Genomic DNA, 18,987 nt, shown 5'->3' with positions numbered 1-18,987 from the left:
GGGGGGGGGCGGTAAATTGTAACTACAATTAGATGTAGATCTGTAAGCTTTATGGCTGCACATTCAAATATCTTGTCTGTTTCCTATTTCTTTTAGGGTAGGAAATGTTGTTTTATGAAGATGGCAATCCAACCATGTCCATCATTTGATCTGGAGTAGTGTTCACACAATTTGAAATTTGGTAGTGAGATTAACTTAACATCAGTGCAGAGCCAGTGCTCTGCTAGGCATACTACCTAGATATCACAGAGTTCACTGGTCAGCAAAATGCTGAAGACATTTATTTTATTTTATTTATTTATTTAGCCATCCTTGGACACTTTAAAATGTGTGGATGTTGTCAGTTTGGTACATTAATATATTAATACAGTTTTTTGTTACATGTAGTTAAACATTGTGACATATAAGCTATTTACAATCATTTTGTCCTAAGGAATTCACTTATAGTGTAAAAGCAATGTTCCTGCAAAAACAATTTAAGATTTTTCCTAAAGCGGTACATGTTATCTGTTTCTTTTATTTTCTGTGGCTGTTTATTATACAGTTTTACACCTTCATACAAGAAGCTATTTTGAGTCTTATGTTTATTCTTCCTGTCTAGGTGAAGACAGTGACTTGTTCTTGTACTATAGCTATGAAAACTGCTATTTGTGCTATAATTTTTTATGTTTTTCTTGATGTACCATATGGTTTGGAATATAAATTCACAAGGAAAAGTTAGAATTTCTAACATTTTGAAAAGTTCTCGGCAGTGGGGTCCGCTTTCTGGTTTTTGTTATAATTCTTACTGATCTCTTTTGCATTTTAAATACTGTTTTTCAATTCTGAGCACTGTTTCCCTAGAAAATAATACTATAACTGATTACTGAATGAACATAACTAAAGTATACAGTTCTAAGACATTCACTACTGCATGCGGATAGAAGGACTCTTAAGTGCATAACATGTTGTGGATATCTTTTTTGAGAGTTTCATAGCATGTTCATTCCACTCCATTTGACTGTCAATGTGCAACCCTAAGAATTTTGTTGTGGGTACATCATCTATGGAGATGTTATCTAGTTTTAAATTTAAGGGACTCTGTTTTCTGTTCATTCTAAAGCATATTGTATTTGTTTTCTTTACATTGAGAGTTACTTTGTTTTCCTGAGACCATTTGTGAACATCCCTCAGCACTTCAGTAGAATTTTCCAACATTTGTGATGGTGTCTTACTGGTGATTACTATGTTGCTGTCATCCGCAAGCAATATCTTCTCTCCATGGCTGATACGTTGTGGGAAATCATTTATATCCACCAGAAATAATACAGGGCCTAGTACACTTCCTTGAGGGACCCCAATATTGATATATTGTGGATCAGATATATGTTTCTCAATGTACTTTGATCCACTGGAGACATGTGTGATCTCTACTGACTGTACTATGTTTTCTAGATATGAACGAAACCATTTGAGAACCACTCCCCTTACTCCTAGTGCCTCTAACTTATGCGACAGCTTCTGGTGGTCAAATGTATCAAATGCTTTAGACAGGTCTAGGAGAAGGCCAGTTTCATAGCTGTTCTCATCTAGTGCTTCTAAAACCGTTTTTGTAAATTGTGCTATTGCAGATTCTGTACCTCTACCAGGCCTGAAACCGTGCTGGTCATTGCAGAGGAGGTTGAATTTACTTAGCTCAAAAGCCTGTTTTTCATTATTGTTTCTGTCACTTTGGAAAAGCATGACAATAGGGCTATTGGTCTGTAGTTCTCAACGTTTTCTACGTCACCTTTCTTGTGAACTGGTAACATTTTGACATGCTTCAGATAGTCAGGGAAGCAACCAGTTTTGTTGCTTAAGGATTGGACATTGTTATAATAGATTTTCAGGTATGAGTGGGGTTTACTCAGGGGGCTCGAAGTCATATTTACTGTGTCACTGACCTTTAATTTAAATTGTGCTGTATTCCAGATATGTTGACTTCCGAGCAGTTGCGCTGGTTCTGTTGGTCGTCCTCGGCAGCCGACTCATCTTCCAGGTAGTCCTGAAAACTATCCACATGCGCATCACCCTGCTGAGGTGTCACATTGCCAATTTGGAGGGCTGTCTCGATAACGTTCACCATCACATTATTGATCCTTTCAGGTTCCTGACCTTTTTGAGGGGTCAGGGGTCAGGGGATATGTGTTTCGTCTCTGTGACTTCGTGACCCATTTGTCTAGTGTAGTTTGCACTGTATGGCCACTATTACTCTTTTTATTTCCAATCTTGTTGGTCTTGACCCAATTGCTTATAACCATCTGTTTATGGTTTCTGACTTTTGGCTTCTTATTGTCTCCCATAGTTGTCAGGAAGGCTAGTCTATTGCAGATAATCTCCTTGCCACATTTGTTTAGGTGGAAACCATGTGTTGTGAAGTGGTTTCCGGCTAGTCTCTGGTATTTCAATGTTCACAGCAATTCTTTTTTTGTATGCATGTTTTGCTAAACTCAGTGCTTGTATCAGGTGGAGGTTTGCAGTATTAATTTTACTATTTAAATTGTGAACGTCATATCTCCTGGATATAGGATGGATAATGACATTCATTTTGTGACTTAGAGCAAGTATTGGTTCCAATTGTTCTACCACATGTTTCATCATTAGATCAAGAAGTTTGTCTGTGTCATTAGAAACCCCCCCCCCCTCCCCCCGCATTACAATCAAAGTATCACGTGTACTGAAGCTTCTTTTCAAATTTTCTGCATTTTTTACCACCTCTTTTAGTGGAGCGTCAGGTTTTACCATGCTTTTTACCTGGTATGATGGCCCTATTTTGTCTTGCAGTCTTTGAGCACTCTCTCTTCCATGACTGTCACTTCATATTAGTACTTTCATTTTTTTCTGAGATTTTCTTGCTATGTAATGTTCTGGAATTTCTTTCGATTTTGTCCTGCACATATATTGGTGCTTGAGCAATTACGTTCACTGGCAGATTACTCATACACTGCGTGGCAGATTGTTCACTTGGAGTTAATTTTTGCGTAACATCTTTTGCAATATTAGACTGTAAATTGACCTTGCTAGCAACTTGCACTAGGTTGTTATCAGAAGTTACAATTCTATAATCACTTTCTGGATCCATTTCACGTAGGCCTACCATCATATTAGCTTTGTTTTCCGTGGCAGTTGGTTTACATGCAGATTTTACAGGACTACAATCACATGTGGTGCTAGACAACACATGATTTCTGTTAGGGTTCAGCACTGCATTCTGGGCATGATTCACAGCTTGACTATTTCTCGTAGTACGCTGTCCTGTCAAACGCCAGTTTTTGTTACCATTATTTATGTTCAGGGTGCGGATAACAAGTTCATTGTTGGTGGGTTTATTGGTTACTGACAGTTCAGGTTCATTAGACTTCACTAATAGTTTATGATGTTTCACCAGTAGGCTTTCGTGCTTGAGGCTGAGGACCATTATTTCTTGTTTCAATGACACAATTATGTGATCCTACGTTTTTAGAGTATTGCTTACTTTGGATTGCGTAGCTAGTATGATGCATTGGCAGCATGTTCACTGATCTTCACTGTTAAAGTATTTCGGGTTAACTTTGACACATTTTTCGTGGTACCAGTAATTACAGTTAATACACAGAATACCTCGTATAACTCTTTTTGAACATATTTTGCACTTACAATGGTCGAAATTTGTTGGAACTGCAGGATCGGCAATTTGTTCACTTTTACCCGGCGCCATCTTGTTAAGCCCCCCCTCAATGAAAAACATGACCACACCATAACACCACCACCTCAGAATTTTACTGTTGGCATTACAAACGCTGGCAGATGACGTTCACTGGCTATTCGCCATACCTACAGCCTGCCATCGGATCGCCACATTGTTGTTACTGCTGCTTGCGCCAGTTGCAATCCCACAGTTTTTGTGCTAATATAAAATCTGTCAGTTCAGTGAAGTCATACATAACAAAATGCAAGCTTTGAGAAGTTAAAGTTCCTCAAGAGTGGGAACCGAGAGGACAGATGGTCACTCATCCATGCAGGATCATACAGCCACATTGCATATCTAAAATGAGAAATTAGGATTGTTTGCAGCAAGAAGAGTATCCACACGGACAGTGCGACAATATCTGGATCATATGTAAAGCGGTAATTAACAAAAAAAAAAAAAAACACTTTACGTATTTCTTGACAGTCATGGTTGAAAAATAGCCAAAATGCCTTGAAATATCTGGATCACCTCAGACTGCCAACATGGAGACTATTGTAGTGGCTTCCTTTGACACAGAAGCAGAGAAAAGTGCACCAACAGTTGTGTGCCCTATGGCAACATTGGCCACAGGAGTGGCCCCACATTGTTTGTTGCTGCATACAGCAACATGCTGGATGTATCCACCTACAGATCCTCTGAAGGGAATGAATGTTGCCAGATTGTATTTATCGTCATACGAACCCAGCACGTAGTGTAATTCTGTGGGTTGCCATCGGGTACACAATACGGTGGCTGCTAGTTTGCATAGCCAGTAATGGACAGAAGGTGTTAAATTCCTGATGTGTTACATTCCTGATGTGTTAAGGTCAAGGGTTGTGTTTTATTTTGAGGTCCTCATGGCGATGTCTTTCAGCCTAATGCTGTTCCCCTTACTTTTCTGACCTATCTCAATACAGAGGATGTAATTGTAACACTCTAAAATGAATTTCCCCCCGGGGGGCTCACCACTCTTTCGTGGGTTTATGCTTGGTACCATGAGGCCCCAGCCTTTACAGCACCTTTTTCCCTTAAATGCTGCCTGTCTGTCTGTCTGTCTGTCTGCCTGCTATTCTTTTTCCCTCTCTTGGAAAACATGTCTGGGGTATTTTTGGGAATGTATTCTGAATTTTCAGTAGCCAGACATCAGAACTATTCTTCCACTGTTTTTTCTTTCTTTCTTTTGTTGTTGTCCATCTCCTGCCTTTCCTCCGCTTCAGTGTTGTAGGTTCCTCTTTGTCTATTCTTCCTCCCTGTGCACTCCTGAAGGCTGGCCCATGTGTCTGATGCCTAACAGGTGACTGAGAAACATGTAATTCCCAGCCCCAGGTCAACAGGTAGGGTTCACATGTACCCCCAGGCACAGGCCAGGCTCAGGGAGGGGTTATTGCCTGAAATGTTACCTTACCAAATTGCCAATTGGTCCGTCTCTCGGGAGTTTTGGACGTGTGAACAAACACATAAGGCGGGTGATCCCCACTCTGTAGGGGTGGGACAGTTGGCAGGACCTCACTATCGGAGACACTGGCAATCATGTGGGATTTTCTTGTGATGAGCCAATCACCATGTCAGTCTACATCTACTAAACTTAAAAAGGATGAGAGTAATGATTCCAAGACTCAACCAGCTGCACCTGGGTTCCTCGTGGTATTACATTCTGAAGGTGGTCAGTTCTTTGCTACAATTAATCTGTTTATAATTCAGAAAGGTGTTGACTTCAATTGCTGGCCCTGTGAAATCCTGCTGCCATTTACACAATGACACTTCGCTTTAGGAGACAACTTGTGATTCTCAGGCCCAACTACTGCGTGCAGCTTCGCTCCTCCATGGCTATCCTGTACATGTTGAGGCCCATCGAGTGCTGAATTCTTCACGTGGTGTTATTTACAATAGGCTACTTGATGGTCTGACTGAGGGAGAAATTCAAACTTACTTCTCTGATCAGGGCATCAGTGCAGTCCATTGGGTCTTGAAAAAGGTTGATTGAACCTTAGTGCCTCCACACACTCTTTTTCTCATATTAGATAGAGTTGTGCTTCCATCCAAGATCAAAGCAGTCTGTGAAGTTATCACACTCCGATCATACATTCCAAACCCGATGCCAGTGTAAACATTATAACCACACTTAAATGTCTTTTCAAGACACGGCCAAATGTGTTGCTTGTGGTAGGGATGCTCATGAGGGCAATTGCCCGCTTCCTCCTCCCCACTGTTTCAGTTGCAGTGGTGGCTATGCAGACTCATCCCAAGAATTTCCCATGTATCTCAATGAGCGGCCCATCCAGAAGATCTGGGTGAAGGAAAAAGTGCCTTACCCAGTCACTCGCAAGTTGTTGGCTACTTGAAAGGCCTGTATTTTACTGTCTGGCACTTATAGTACTGTTCTTGCTACACCTCACAACAAGCCACCACATCTTCACCTCCGTTGGTGAAATCACCTGCTACAGAACTGGTAGGTCAGAAAGGACAGAAGGAATACTCCCATGAAGACTTTTTACGTTCCTCCAACCAACAAACATCAGGGTCTTCATCTGCCAACCACAAAGGCTCCAAGAAATTGAACAAAGGCAAACAGTCTTCTTCTTTGTCAACTTGAAGGTCCTCTTCAATGTTGCGCTGTGTGTTACCCTCACTCGTTTGACCTTTGTTTCGCTGGTGTGCACCACGAACAATTTTTCTGCCCTAGAATCCAAGGGCCAACCCAGTGAGAGTGCTGATGCCTCCGCAGATCTCATGGAACAGGATCCTCCAGATTCTGCATCCTTTTTGCAGTGAGTCTTCAAAGGCTGGTACTCGGGAGCTGCCAAGGTCACAACCCTTTTTTTTTTCCCCCTCCTCCCTTTTCCCTGTCACAACTCTCCTCCAGTGGAATGCTTACGGCATTAGATTCAACAAGGAGGCATTACGGCTGCTCTTGGAACTGCAGCGTCCACTTGTTTTCTGCCTCCCAAAATTGCGTCCTCGTGATCACTTTGACCTCTCGCATTTCCTTCTGGTCTGCTTTGTCCTTTCTCCCAAAGACAGCATTCTATCACATGGGGGAGTAATTGTGCTCATTCGGGCTAATGTTCAAGATCAAACCATCTCACTGAACACCCAGCTGCAAGCTGTTGCAATTCGCATTTTCCTTCCTCGCTTCATCTTTTGTTTTTGTAATGTCTACATCCTGCAGTCATTGGTGTCACAAGGAAAGACTTCCTCCACCTTTTAAGTCAACTCCCTCCTCCCTTTTTGCTACTCGGTGGCTTTAATTCGCACCATTCCTTCTGGGGCTCTTCCAGAACCTCTCAGAGATCTCTCTTGACTGACTTTCTCAGTCAATTCAACCTCATCTGCCCCAGCACTGGAGCATCCACATTCTGTTCAGACTCCACGCACACCTGTTCCCATTTGTACCTTTCATTTGGCACTGCCCAGCTTGCCTGTAGCCTCGAGTGGTCCGTTCTCTGACACATACTCGAGTGACCATTTCCCATGTTCTGTCAGTTTTCTGACTCCTATCCCACCTATATTAAACCCAAATGGCAGCTTTTCAAGACTGGTTGTTGGCTTAACTCCTCCCTGGTGACATTCGCCGAACATTTCCCCAGTTCTGATGACCAGGTAGAATACCTTGAAAAGCAGTATACTTACCGCTGCAGAACATTCCATTCCTCGCGCTTCATCTTTACCACACCGTGTCTCTGTCCGTTGGTGGACTGAGGCATACCACGATGCAATTCGCACGCAGAGACGTTCTCTCTGTGTTTTAACTGTCATCCTATCATAGCAAACTGCATTCGTTATAAATAATTGTGTACAGAGTGTCGTCGCATTCTTCGGGATAGCAAAAAAGCTAGCTGGATGTCATTTACTAGTTCTTTTTAACAGTCCCACTCCCTGTTCCATCGTGTAGGCCAACCTCTTGTGGCTCTCTGGGACAAAGGTCCATTCCCCAGTTCTTGGCCTGACTGTAGCAGATGATGTCATTGTGGACCACATTGCTATCTTCAACACCTTAGGACATTATTTTGCGGAGATTTTGAGCTCTATCCACTATCACCCTGCCATCCTCCATCGGAAACGAGTGAAGGGGTCTCTGCTGATAGCCTTCTCCTTTCAGAATCATGAATTCTACAATTCCACCTTTACTATGCAGGAGCTAGATCGTGGTCCCACTTCATCCCGATCTTCTGCCCCAGGGCCGGACGATGTTCACATTCAGATGTTACAGCACCTTTCTCTTGCGGGCAAGCACCTTCTTTTTCATATGTATAATGGCATCTGGGCATATGGCACGTTTCCCAGATACTGGCCGTGAAGCCACTGTCATACCCATACCTAAGCCTGGTAGGGACAAACATCTTCCTTCTGGGTACCACCCCATTTTTCTCACCAACTGTGTCTGCAAGGTGATGTAATGTATGATTCACGCCTGGCTGGTATGATGGCTCAAGTCTTGCAATTTACTAATCACTGCACAATATGGATTTCAAGCGCACTATTCTGCAGTTGACCATCTTGTCATTTTGGCAACCCATGTCATGAACAGTTGTCTGCCTAAATACCAGACTGTGGCTGTGTTTCTTGATTTGGAGAAAGCTTATGACACCTACTGGAGGACTGGTATCCTCCGTACTCTATACACGTGGGTCTTCTGAGGCCACCTGCCCTGTTTCCTTCAGGATTTTTTAAAAGACAGTTTTCAACGTCCTTGTGAGTTCTGCATCGTCGGACACCTTTAACCAGGAAAACGGGGTGCCTTCTCCGTCCTGAGTAGCATCCTCTTTGCTATAGCCATGAACCCTGTTATGGCCTGTCTCCTGCTGGGCATTTCTGGCTCCCTTTTTGCAGATGATTTCACGATCTTTTGTGGTCCTCCATGGACTTGTCTCTTTGAGCGGGGTCTTCAGTGATGTCTCGATCGTCTTTACTCGTGGAGCATCGACTGTCTTTTGCTGTTCCACTGACGAAACAGTTTGTATGAAATGTTGGCAGTGCAATGGGTTTCTTCCACTGGCTTTAGGTCGTTGGTCTGTTACTCTTCTGTTTGCTGAAACTACAAAATTCCTGGGGGCTCATGCTTGATAGGAAACTTTTTAACCCTCCCACGTGTCTTACATGGCCGCCTGTTGTACGCAGTCCCTCAGTGTCCTATGTGTCATAAGCTGTACTTCATGTGGAGCAGATTGAACCACCCTCCTCCGTTTGTACTGACCCTTTGTCCATTTGAAACTAGGCAATGGGTGTTTCGTTTATGGATCTGCATGTCCATCCATTTTATGCTGGTTATATACAATCCACTATCATGGAATCCGTTAGGCCACTGGCTCCTATTACATTAGCCCAGTTGAGAGTCTCTATGCAGAAGCTGTCGAACTACCGCTGTCATACTTGTGGGAGCCACTGTGATGTTTATCTGGGTTCCTGGACACATGGGTCAGACAGGAAACGAGGCTGCTGATGCTGTTGCCAGGCTGCAGTCTTCCTACCTTGTCTCACTAGTTCTTAACACTCCTTCTGATGATCTCCATATTGCCATCTGTCAGCAGTTGCATCACCCCTGGTCTTCCCTTCAAGGGAACAAGCTGTGGCGAATTAAACCTCTCTCAACTGCTTGGCTGATTTCCTCTTAGCCCTCTTGCCACAAGATCATTTTAGCCAGGTTATGTATTGGGTACTGTCAATTTAGCCGTCACCACTTGTGAAGTGGTGATCTCCCACTATTTTGTGCTCATTGTCATCAACCTCTGACACCAAGTGAGGTGGCACAGTGTTTCACACACTGGATTGCATTCGGGAGGATGACGGTTCAAACTGGCAGCTGGCCATCCTGATTAATGTTTTCCATGATTTCCCTAAATCACTTCAGGCAAATGCCAGGATGGTTCCTTTCAAAGGGCATGGCTGACTTCCTTCATTAATCTGATGGGACCGATGACCTCGCTGTTTGGTCCCTTCCCCCACATCAACCAACCAACCTACCTTTGATGGTTCACCATTTCCTGACTGTATGCCCTTTTTTTAACGACTTACTTTCTAATGTATGTTTGCCATCTTGAGTTAGCAGCTGTCTTAGAAAATGGTGCGGTCGCCCACGTTTTACTTTTTATCTATCATAGCAAAGTGTCGAAGGACATTTAATCTTTAGTTTGGAACCTGTGTTGCCTCTGCGGCATATTTTGTGAACCTTTCTCCAAGAGGAAGTCCTTGTTCTTAGATCTCTTTACTCTCATTGATTGTGATGAATGTGTAGTTGCTTTTAACTCCTTTTTCATATTAGTGTTATAAGGTTCTGACACAGGTGCTTATGACCTGAGTTGTTTTTGCACCCTAAAACAAAACAAAACAGACATAAAATGATTTTCAAACTATGAGGTTCTGCTCATATTGAGTGTGTTCTGGATTTTTTACCTGATTCAGCCATACTAAAGTTGTGGTGGTGGTGGTGGTGGTGGTGGTGGTGGTGGTGGTGGTGGTGCCTTGTTATGCTGAATTTCATAGTTCAGTAATTTACTATTTTTCTTGTGAAATATTATGAGCATCTTATGACCAGAATAAAATTTATATAAAATGAAGTAAAAAAAAAAAAAATTGAAATTGAATTTGTGTACAGATATTAGACATTTGAAAGCTTATTAATTCTTATTTTTGCAACAAATGTGAATGAGTTTTTGCATTATAATTGTAGGTTTATGAGGTCTTTAAAAACAGAAACTCTTGACCCAGAAGTATTTCACCTAAATCCAAAGAAGAGTGATACAGATCTCTTCCGAAGAGTGTGTCGTCTTCTTCCATCATCAGTGTCTTGGTATGGGGCTTACATGTTTAAGGCAAGTGCATTTGAGTTACATTTGTCTTTATGGCAGAGGATTTCTACCTTTATTAATGTGTTTTGTTTTTCATTTCTTTATTGTAGGCGTACCCATTAGACATGGTTCAGTACAGTAGTTTATTCAATTCCACCCGGATACCTGGTACTGGAAAGGACAGCCTCTTCAAAAATGAGGCTGCAAAACACATCTTGGTTATGAAGGGTGGAAATTTTTATACTTTTGACGTACTGGATAGAGATGGTAAGATGATTTTCCTAGGAGTAAACTGCTGAAATTTGTGGTGATGAACAGAAATGAATATATTCCACCCTGCTAAGACATTTCTACTAATAAATAATCAAAGCAGACAAAACTTTATGGTCAAAATGTTGGTTTCCTGTACAGGTGATGCCCGTATCATTGTGGATTTCTTTGGAGGATAGTGTAGTAGCCAGAGAATGAAATGTCTTTAGACTGTTTTATTATGTTCATGTATTCTGTTTCAATTATATAAACTGAAATGTATTGTGTTGTTTATACTGTTTATCACATGATTGAGTGATGGCATTGTATTAGAGGAAGCTGCACTTCACAATATGTAGTAACTCAAAGGCAGCAGAGAAGTAAAATGTTTAACATCTTGTGAATGGACAGATGACCAAAAATTGAATGTTCCTATTTTGTAGTAGTTTGTTTCCGTGTTCCAGTTGTTTGATATAGTGTTTATAACAGAGCAAGGCATACTGTACTAAACGTTATTCAGCTATATTATTAGCACGTTTTAGAGGACAGCATTTTAAATTTCCATCCAGCCATCATGATTTACGTTTTCTGTGGTTTCCCCAAATCGCTTAAGGCAAATGCTGGGATAGTTCCTAGGAAAAGGACATGGCCAATTTCCGTCTCCATTCTGAGCTTGTTTTTCATATCTAATGTTCTCCTTATTCCTTTTATTCTGTTAGCAACAACATAAAAAAGCTGAATTTTTGGCACCTAACTTCTTACAGTAGGACAGCTTGTTAATTCTACTGTGTTTAATACACTGCTTGAATTGCTAAGGAGCAGCGACATTGTTGGGCAGAAATAATCACAGGCAATTGTGGATGACATGAAACACAGTACATATATAGCAGAGGTGGAGCAGTATATTTGTAATGAAAATGATACTGATTCCACAAGATGAGAAAGCAGGATAACAGACATAAACAACATCCATGCTCGACACAGGTCAGATTCACAGCATAAAGGTCAGTATTGGACTCTCAGTAAGGAATATGTACTCCTCAGGCACTAATGGACATCTTGTACCTGTTATTCGTGCTGGTTACCGAACTGTTGAGGAGTCCTTGGGGGAATATTCTTCCAGTCCTCTTTCAAGGCAAGTTTTCATTTCTTGTACTGTTTGGGGAGGGGGTGTTAATTGAGAACACCACTGCCAAGACCATCCCAGGTGTGCTGTGCAAGCTTTAGGTCCAGGTAGTACGCAGGCTATTCCACACGTTAAATATTTTCATTTTCCAGTGTGTCCAACACCTCAATGGTCATGTGTGGGCAGGCATTGTCATCCATAAACAAAGTCAGGCCCTACTGCACCCCTAAACAGACGTACATGATCCAGAAGAATCTTCCTGCAGTACCGTTGTGCTATAACAATACCTTGCGCAGAGAAATGGAGCAGTGCTTGGCCATTGTGCATAATGCCAGGCCATACCAATGATGTTCATGAACATATGTTCTCCTCTCACTCCACACTAACTTGGTGGCCAAAGTCACTAGTCACAGTGAATTGGGATTAGTCAGAGAATATCACTCTGGACTGTTGTTGCTGACCCCAACCAGCACGCTCCCAACAAACATGAAATCTTTCTCAACGATTGTGTGATTGAAGTGGTATATATGTAACGGGCCTCTGAGCATACAAACTAGCCAGATTTAATTTCCACAAAATGGTTCTGGCAGACAGAACTGTACTGGAAGCGATTGCAAAATGTGCAGCGATCTGCCTGTGAGTGAGATGACTGTTCCTTTTCGCCACTGGGGCTATGTGTCAATCCACATGTGGAGGGGTGACTGCCTACAAACACTGGCATGCTTTTGCATAACATTTCCACCTTTGGCAGCCTTTTTTTAATTGCGAGATGACTTTTGGACACATCCAAGTGGTGCAGTTCATGTTTTGCCTTCCTACTAACATACAAAATATTCACCTTAGTGAGTTCTGCAGAAACACAGCCTGGTCCAAAGTGAGATATAATGTTCCTCAGCTAAGAAAGCTGTAAAATGTTAGCTGCAATGTAGTGTCAACAGGGTGCATAGATATTTTATCTGTATTATAGCCTACTTTGAATTGAGTTATTTGTAGCTTGTCTGACTAGCTACTAAATGAAAAGCAAGTCTTTGCATTAAAACATTTGTTCAGTACTGTCATTTTTACTCAGATGTGTTACTGAAAGAACCACACTTTTCATCAATTAATAAACAGTTTGGAAAAATACATGCTGTTAAATGGTTTTGAATACTCATTCAAATACTTCGCAGATCATCACTGTAGTACACTGAAGTTCATGGTTCTGACTGCACAGCATGCCACGTGGAATTTATACCCTCAGAAAGAAAGTTTCAGTTCTCAATAACTAATTGAAAATTATGAGAGTCATAATATACAATTGATCATAAACCTTTACCGATAAATCAGATTCCCTGTAAAATCACTATTTTTCAGTTGTAACAAAAATGCCTAGAGCTCTGGGCTCTTGTCACAAGAGCTGACCTGAAACCATCTCGACCTACACACAAAATCTCCCAGTGTCAAAGCACACAGATGATCTCTTCTTTGGTTGTCAGAATAACACAGTTGACAATCAGCTTCATATTTAGATTCACTTAATCCAGTACTCTTCTTCTTTGGAATAATTCTTGTTCAGAAATCAGTTCACAAGGAATTACAAAATCACACATTTCCAAAACGCGAATAAAAAAGGATTAAGACCATCTTGAATTGTCTGACACACTAAAGTAAATTTTACATGTCTAAAATACTGAAAACTGGCTGCTTTACAATTCTCATTTTTCCCTATATATGTGACTCACATAAAGGCTGCACAGTGAGATTCCCACACTAATTCACACTTAGTCATTCAAAATTTGATGATTCATACTTCACATGCATACTGCATTAATTGCCTCATTCCTTTGGACAGCAAAACAAATGCAAATAATGTTGTCCAGTAGAAATAATAATACCAGTTTGAAATTGAAAGTATTACATCAATTTTTAGAGTTTTTTCATCAAAATGTTTACTCCGTTATTTAAGGATAAGATATTTTGTGAACATCTTCCCTGACTTCTGCACAAAACATCTTAACATGTCATGAAGTTATTTCTCAAGGAAAGTAATAAATTCTGTATTTTAGTTAATTTTTTGTATACCAGAAGTTACTTGATGCAAACAGCTGAAATTCGTAGTGTTTTTAACTGTCAGTCTTTACAAAAGGTTATATATATTTCACAACATCTGGGCTATTAGAACTGTCTAATAATTCATAGCAGTGTATGTAATATTCCATCTCTGTTGAGTGCATGCACATGGCTCTAAGAGCTGGCTGATAAAACATGAAAACATAGGTTACTGTCATTATGTGAAACCCTGCTCTAGGGTCATTATTCACTGCTTGTGGAAAGAAAGCTTCGGCCAGATTCTCTATCACATCCACATCTATATCTACATTCATACTCTGTAAGCCACTGTACGGTGCATGGGTGAGGGTACCCTTTACCACTACTAATTATTTCCGTTCCTGTTCCACTCGCAAATAGAGTGAGGGAAAAATGGCTGGCTGTATGCCTCTGTATGAGCCCTAATTTCTCGCATCTTATCCTCATGGTCCTTGTGCACAATATATGTTGGCAGTGGTAGAATTGTTCTTCAGTCAGCTTCAAATGCTGGTTCACTAAATGTTCTGAATAGTGTTCCTCAAGGAGAACATTGCCTTCCCTCCAGAGATTCCGATTTGAGTTCCTCAAGCATCTCCGTAATAATTACATGCTGTTCAAATCTACCAGTCCGCCTCTGAATACCTTCAATGTTTACCTTTATTGTGACCTGGTGTGGATCCCAAAGTCCCTTGCAATTGTCAAGAATGGTCACACTAGTATCCTAAATGTGGTCTCCTTTACAGATGAATCACACTTTTGCAAAATTCTCCCAATAAACTGAAATCGACCATTTGATTTTCCCACCACAATCCTCACATACTTGTTCCATTTCATATTGCATTTCAATGTTACACCCTAATAATGAAATGATACGACTGTATCAAGCAGGACGCTATTATTTCTGTATCTGAATATTTAGCGTTTGTTTTTGCTACTAATCTGCATTAAATGTTTCTATATTTAGACCCAGCTATCATTCATCACACAAACTAGAAATTTTGTGTAAGTTATCTTGTATTATCCTACAGTCACTCGCCTCTGATATTTTCCCATACACCACAGCATCATCAGCAAACAACCACTGATTGCTGCCCACCCTGTCTGCCAGATCGTTTATGTATCATCATCATCATCATCATCATTTATTGCCTTATCGGACCTTTAAGGCCTACAGCAAGAAGAACAAAAGGAAAAGTAAAGACAAAAAGACTTACAAAAGTACTCTATACAGTAGTAAAAGTTACATATGTACATTACAGCTTAAAGAAAAACGAAAAAATAAACAGGGCATTCAATCAAAGGTTTAAAAGGCAAGAGGGATACATTACAGAAACAAAAAACAAAAAAACACACACGCAGTGTCTGTCAATTACACGAGAGGAGGGAGCTGTTGCAGATGGCAGTCCATCTCATCCGGTCGTTGGCGTCCTCCTCCACGGCTGCTGGTTCCACTTCTTTCAGGATCGTTGTTATCCTATCCTTCCATCGAGTTCTTGGGCGTCCTCTAGGGCGTTTTCCTGTGGGTTGAGAGTGGAGGACTCTGTTTGGAAGGGATCCGTCTGCCCGTAGGATGTGGCCAAACCATTGGAGTCTCTTCTGCGCCAATATTCGTCCAATGTGTGGCTTTCCATACCGCTGGTATAAATCTTCTTTTTTTCTTCGTTCCCATTTACCTTCCATGGCATTGTAGATGGGTCCATATATCTTCCGAAGTACCTTCCTTTCAAATGCACATATTGCTTCTTCTGCTGTTGCTGATGTTGCCCAAGTTTCACAGCCGTATAAAAGTACTGGTCTCACCAGTGTCGTGTATAGGTGGATCTTGTTCTTCTGCGATATCAGCCGAGATCTGAAAAGATTGTTCAGGCTAAAGAACATGCGATTAGCATTTGTTATACGTTGCTGTACTTCTTTCGTTACTTCACTTCTATTTGTTAGTATGGAGCCCAGGTACTTGAACTCTTCAACTCGTTCGAAGGTATGCCTGTCGACATCAATGGAAGGAGGGAGATCTCGGCGGCGTGATACAACAAGATATTTAGTTTTTTCCTCGTTCACCACCAGCCCAATTTTCTCTGCTTTGTGGAGGAATCGGGAAGTATCCCTGCGTACTTGCTCTAGAGTGTCGCCAAGGATCACAACATCATCAGCAAATGCCAAGATTGTGTCTGCTCCCACCATCTCCATCTCTCTGGTTCGACAAGTGTCACGGCTTACTTTTTCCAGGGCCAAATTGAATAATATTGGCGCCAATGGATCTCCTTGTCTCAATCCATTTTGTATACTGAATGATGGTGATAGTTGATTACCAAACCGCACTTGGGCCGTAGACTGAGAGTAGCAAGCAGCAATTAAGCGGATGTATTTTGATGGGATGCCAAGTTCCTCTAACGTTTCCCATAACGTGGCGCGGTCAATGCTGTCATAAGCTTGTCGAAAATCGATGAAGATGAGGTGTAGATCCTTATTGAATTCGTAGAATTTTTCTATCAACTGCCTCAGAGTAAATATGTGATCAATTGTCGATCGTCCAGCAACGAACCCACATTGATAGGTCCCTACAATCGTTTATGTATATAGAAAATAATATTGGTCCTATCACGCTTTCCTGGGGCACTCCAGATGATACGCTTGTCTCTGTTGAATGTTTGTTGTTGAGGGCAATATACTGGCTTCTGTTACTGAAGATGTCTTTGGGCCACTCGCATAACAGGGAAGGTATTCCATACGTGTATACCTTTGTTAACAGTCTGCATTGGCGCACTATGTCAAATGCTTTTTAGAAATCTAGGCGTTTAGAGTCCGCCTGCTGCCCTTCATCCATAGTTTGCAGTATATCATGTGATAAAAGGGCAAGCTGAGTTTTGCACGAGTAATGTTTCCTGAAGCCATTCTGATTCCTGGACATAAGCTTTTTGCCCTCTTGGTATATTCTAACTCTGCAGCAAACCAGTGTTAAGGATACTGGACTGCAGTTTTGCGGGTTTGGTTTTTTACCTGTCTTATGTACGGGAATCACTTGCGCTTTTCTCCAGTCACTTGGGACTTGACACTGGGTAATAGATTCACAATAAATGCAAGCTAGGTAAGGGGTCACTGCCATAGAGTATTCTTTGTAAAACTGAATTAGGATTCCATCCGGATCTGAAGACTTATTTGTTTCAACTGTTTGTTTTTTCCCAATGCCAGGGATGCTTATTACTACATCATCCATAAAGGACTTAGTGCGATGCTCAAAAGACAATGTGTTAGTACAATTCTCCTGCATGAAGGATTTCTTAAACAGAAAATTAAAAACTTCTGTTTTCACTTTGCTATTTTCTACTGTCACTCCAGACTGGTCGGCGAGTGACTGGATGGAAGTCTTAGACATGCTTAGTGTTTTGCATTGGGCCTGAATTTTCTTGTGTTCTCAGCCATATCGTTTTCTAAGGTATGGCAGTGGTAGTTGTTGTATGCTTGGCGCACAGATTTTTCACAGATGCACGAATCTCTACGAGCCTTTCCTTGTGGTTATTTGCATGTTCTCTTTTAAATAATGAGTGCAACAGCATTTTCCGAATTTCGTTGTTAAACAAAGGTGGGTCTTTTGTACCCTTAATCCACTTACTAGGCAAGTACTTCTCCAGAGCACAATTTACAGTCTGTTTAAACTTTGCCCATAATTGCTTTATATCCATCATACTGGAGCTAAATTATGTCAGTTCATTGTCTAAGTGAGAAGCTAAAAACTTCTTATCTGCCCTTTATAGCATTCACTTACCATTTTTATTTAGATTTTCTATATTAATCCTACCTGATAAGTGTTCCAGACCCTTAAGCAGTACTCTGAAATTGATTTAATAAGGGTTTTGCAAGCTCTCTGTTTTTGTGGTTGAATTAAATTTCCTTAGTATTGTTGCATTCAATCTCAGTATGGCATTTACTTTTCATATGACTTGTTGTATTTGATGATTCCATTCTGATTCACTCAGGATGCATTCTCCCTGGTACAGGGTTTTTCTCATACGGTATTTGTGGTATTTCTGTCATGGACCTGGAGTTGTAAGGGAGGGCAGGGGTGCTCCCAGGTTGCAGTCTGCACCAGATACCAGCTCTGTGTGGGTGACAAAAATTCCTAGGTTCTCCGGCATGAGTTGTAAAAATATATATTTTTTTTTTATCATTTCATTCCTGGCGTTTATGGGAGTGGGCAGGGAATTAGAGAATTTATAAACTGGACCTGATATTCTTGCATGTATAAGCACATTGTACTCCTAAAATAGTGTGTAGACGAAAATTTTTCACATGTATTGAGACAGTGATGTCAGGCACAGAGAAAATATCTCACAGATTCATCGTCAAAAAGTAACACTGTAAAAATTTTCAGGAATTTTGTATGAAGAAAAAAGAACCCCTTTTCACCTTCCTTATGACTAGGAGAAGAAATAATGATATACAAAAAATATTTGTAAGTAAATATCTACTTAAAATCAAGTAACAAGAGGGAAACCTTAACTGTAAAACCAAATTGTAAAAACAATACCAAGTAACAAGCCATGTTAACAAAAAGCCCTGTATGCAATCCCCCTGCTAGAAAACACAGTGTTGTTATCTCACATCAACTTCGAGCTAGGGTGAGAAGTGTGCTCATACCTGAAAAGCAAGACCCAACTGTAAAAATGGTCCAGCATAAAACCATAGCTAGTTTTTGCCATAGCTACCAGTATGGTATGTTCTATTGTACAGTGTAACAATAAAATATTGAAAATTACAATAAGATATAATATGGGTTGATTATTTAATGCAGTTGTGATGTCAAATAGTGGTGTCACTTATACTATTTTGTATGTGACTAGGAGACTAATAAATCTCGCCTGTTATTTGCCATTCTTAAATTTCTGACCCTTGTAGGAAAAAAATACATGAAAGCATATGTGCATATAGCTGACTATTCCATTTTGGGGCTGTTGCTCATTTAAGCAGTGTTTGCCTAAAAAGCCAAAGAAATTTAAAATAGAAGGTGGTTGCTGTAGTAGAATTTAGAAATTTCT

At 40.8% G+C, this 18,987-nt stretch overlaps 1 protein-coding gene across 2 annotated transcripts in view; it reads left to right on the top strand.

The window, feature by feature from the left end:
• The window catches only part of LOC126469732 (carnitine O-palmitoyltransferase 2, mitochondrial), a 152,536-nt gene that overhangs the window by 44,662 nt on the left and 88,887 nt on the right, over positions 1 to 18,987 (top strand). For both annotated transcript variants that reach the window (XM_050096934.1, XM_050096935.1), the window contains exons 5-6: positions 10,395 to 10,536; positions 10,623 to 10,779. In XM_050096934.1, the coding sequence (XP_049952891.1) occupies positions 10,395 to 10,536; positions 10,623 to 10,779 (299 nt within the window). The remainder of the gene's footprint in view (positions 1 to 10,394; positions 10,537 to 10,622; positions 10,780 to 18,987) is intronic.

This window comes from Schistocerca serialis, chromosome 3, assembly GCF_023864345.2.
Source record: "Schistocerca serialis cubense isolate TAMUIC-IGC-003099 chromosome 3, iqSchSeri2.2, whole genome shotgun sequence".
NCBI lineage: Eukaryota > Metazoa > Arthropoda > Insecta > Orthoptera > Acrididae > Schistocerca > Schistocerca serialis.
Note: the sequence above shows the minus strand (reverse complement) of the source record. Positions and strands in the feature narration are given on the sequence as shown.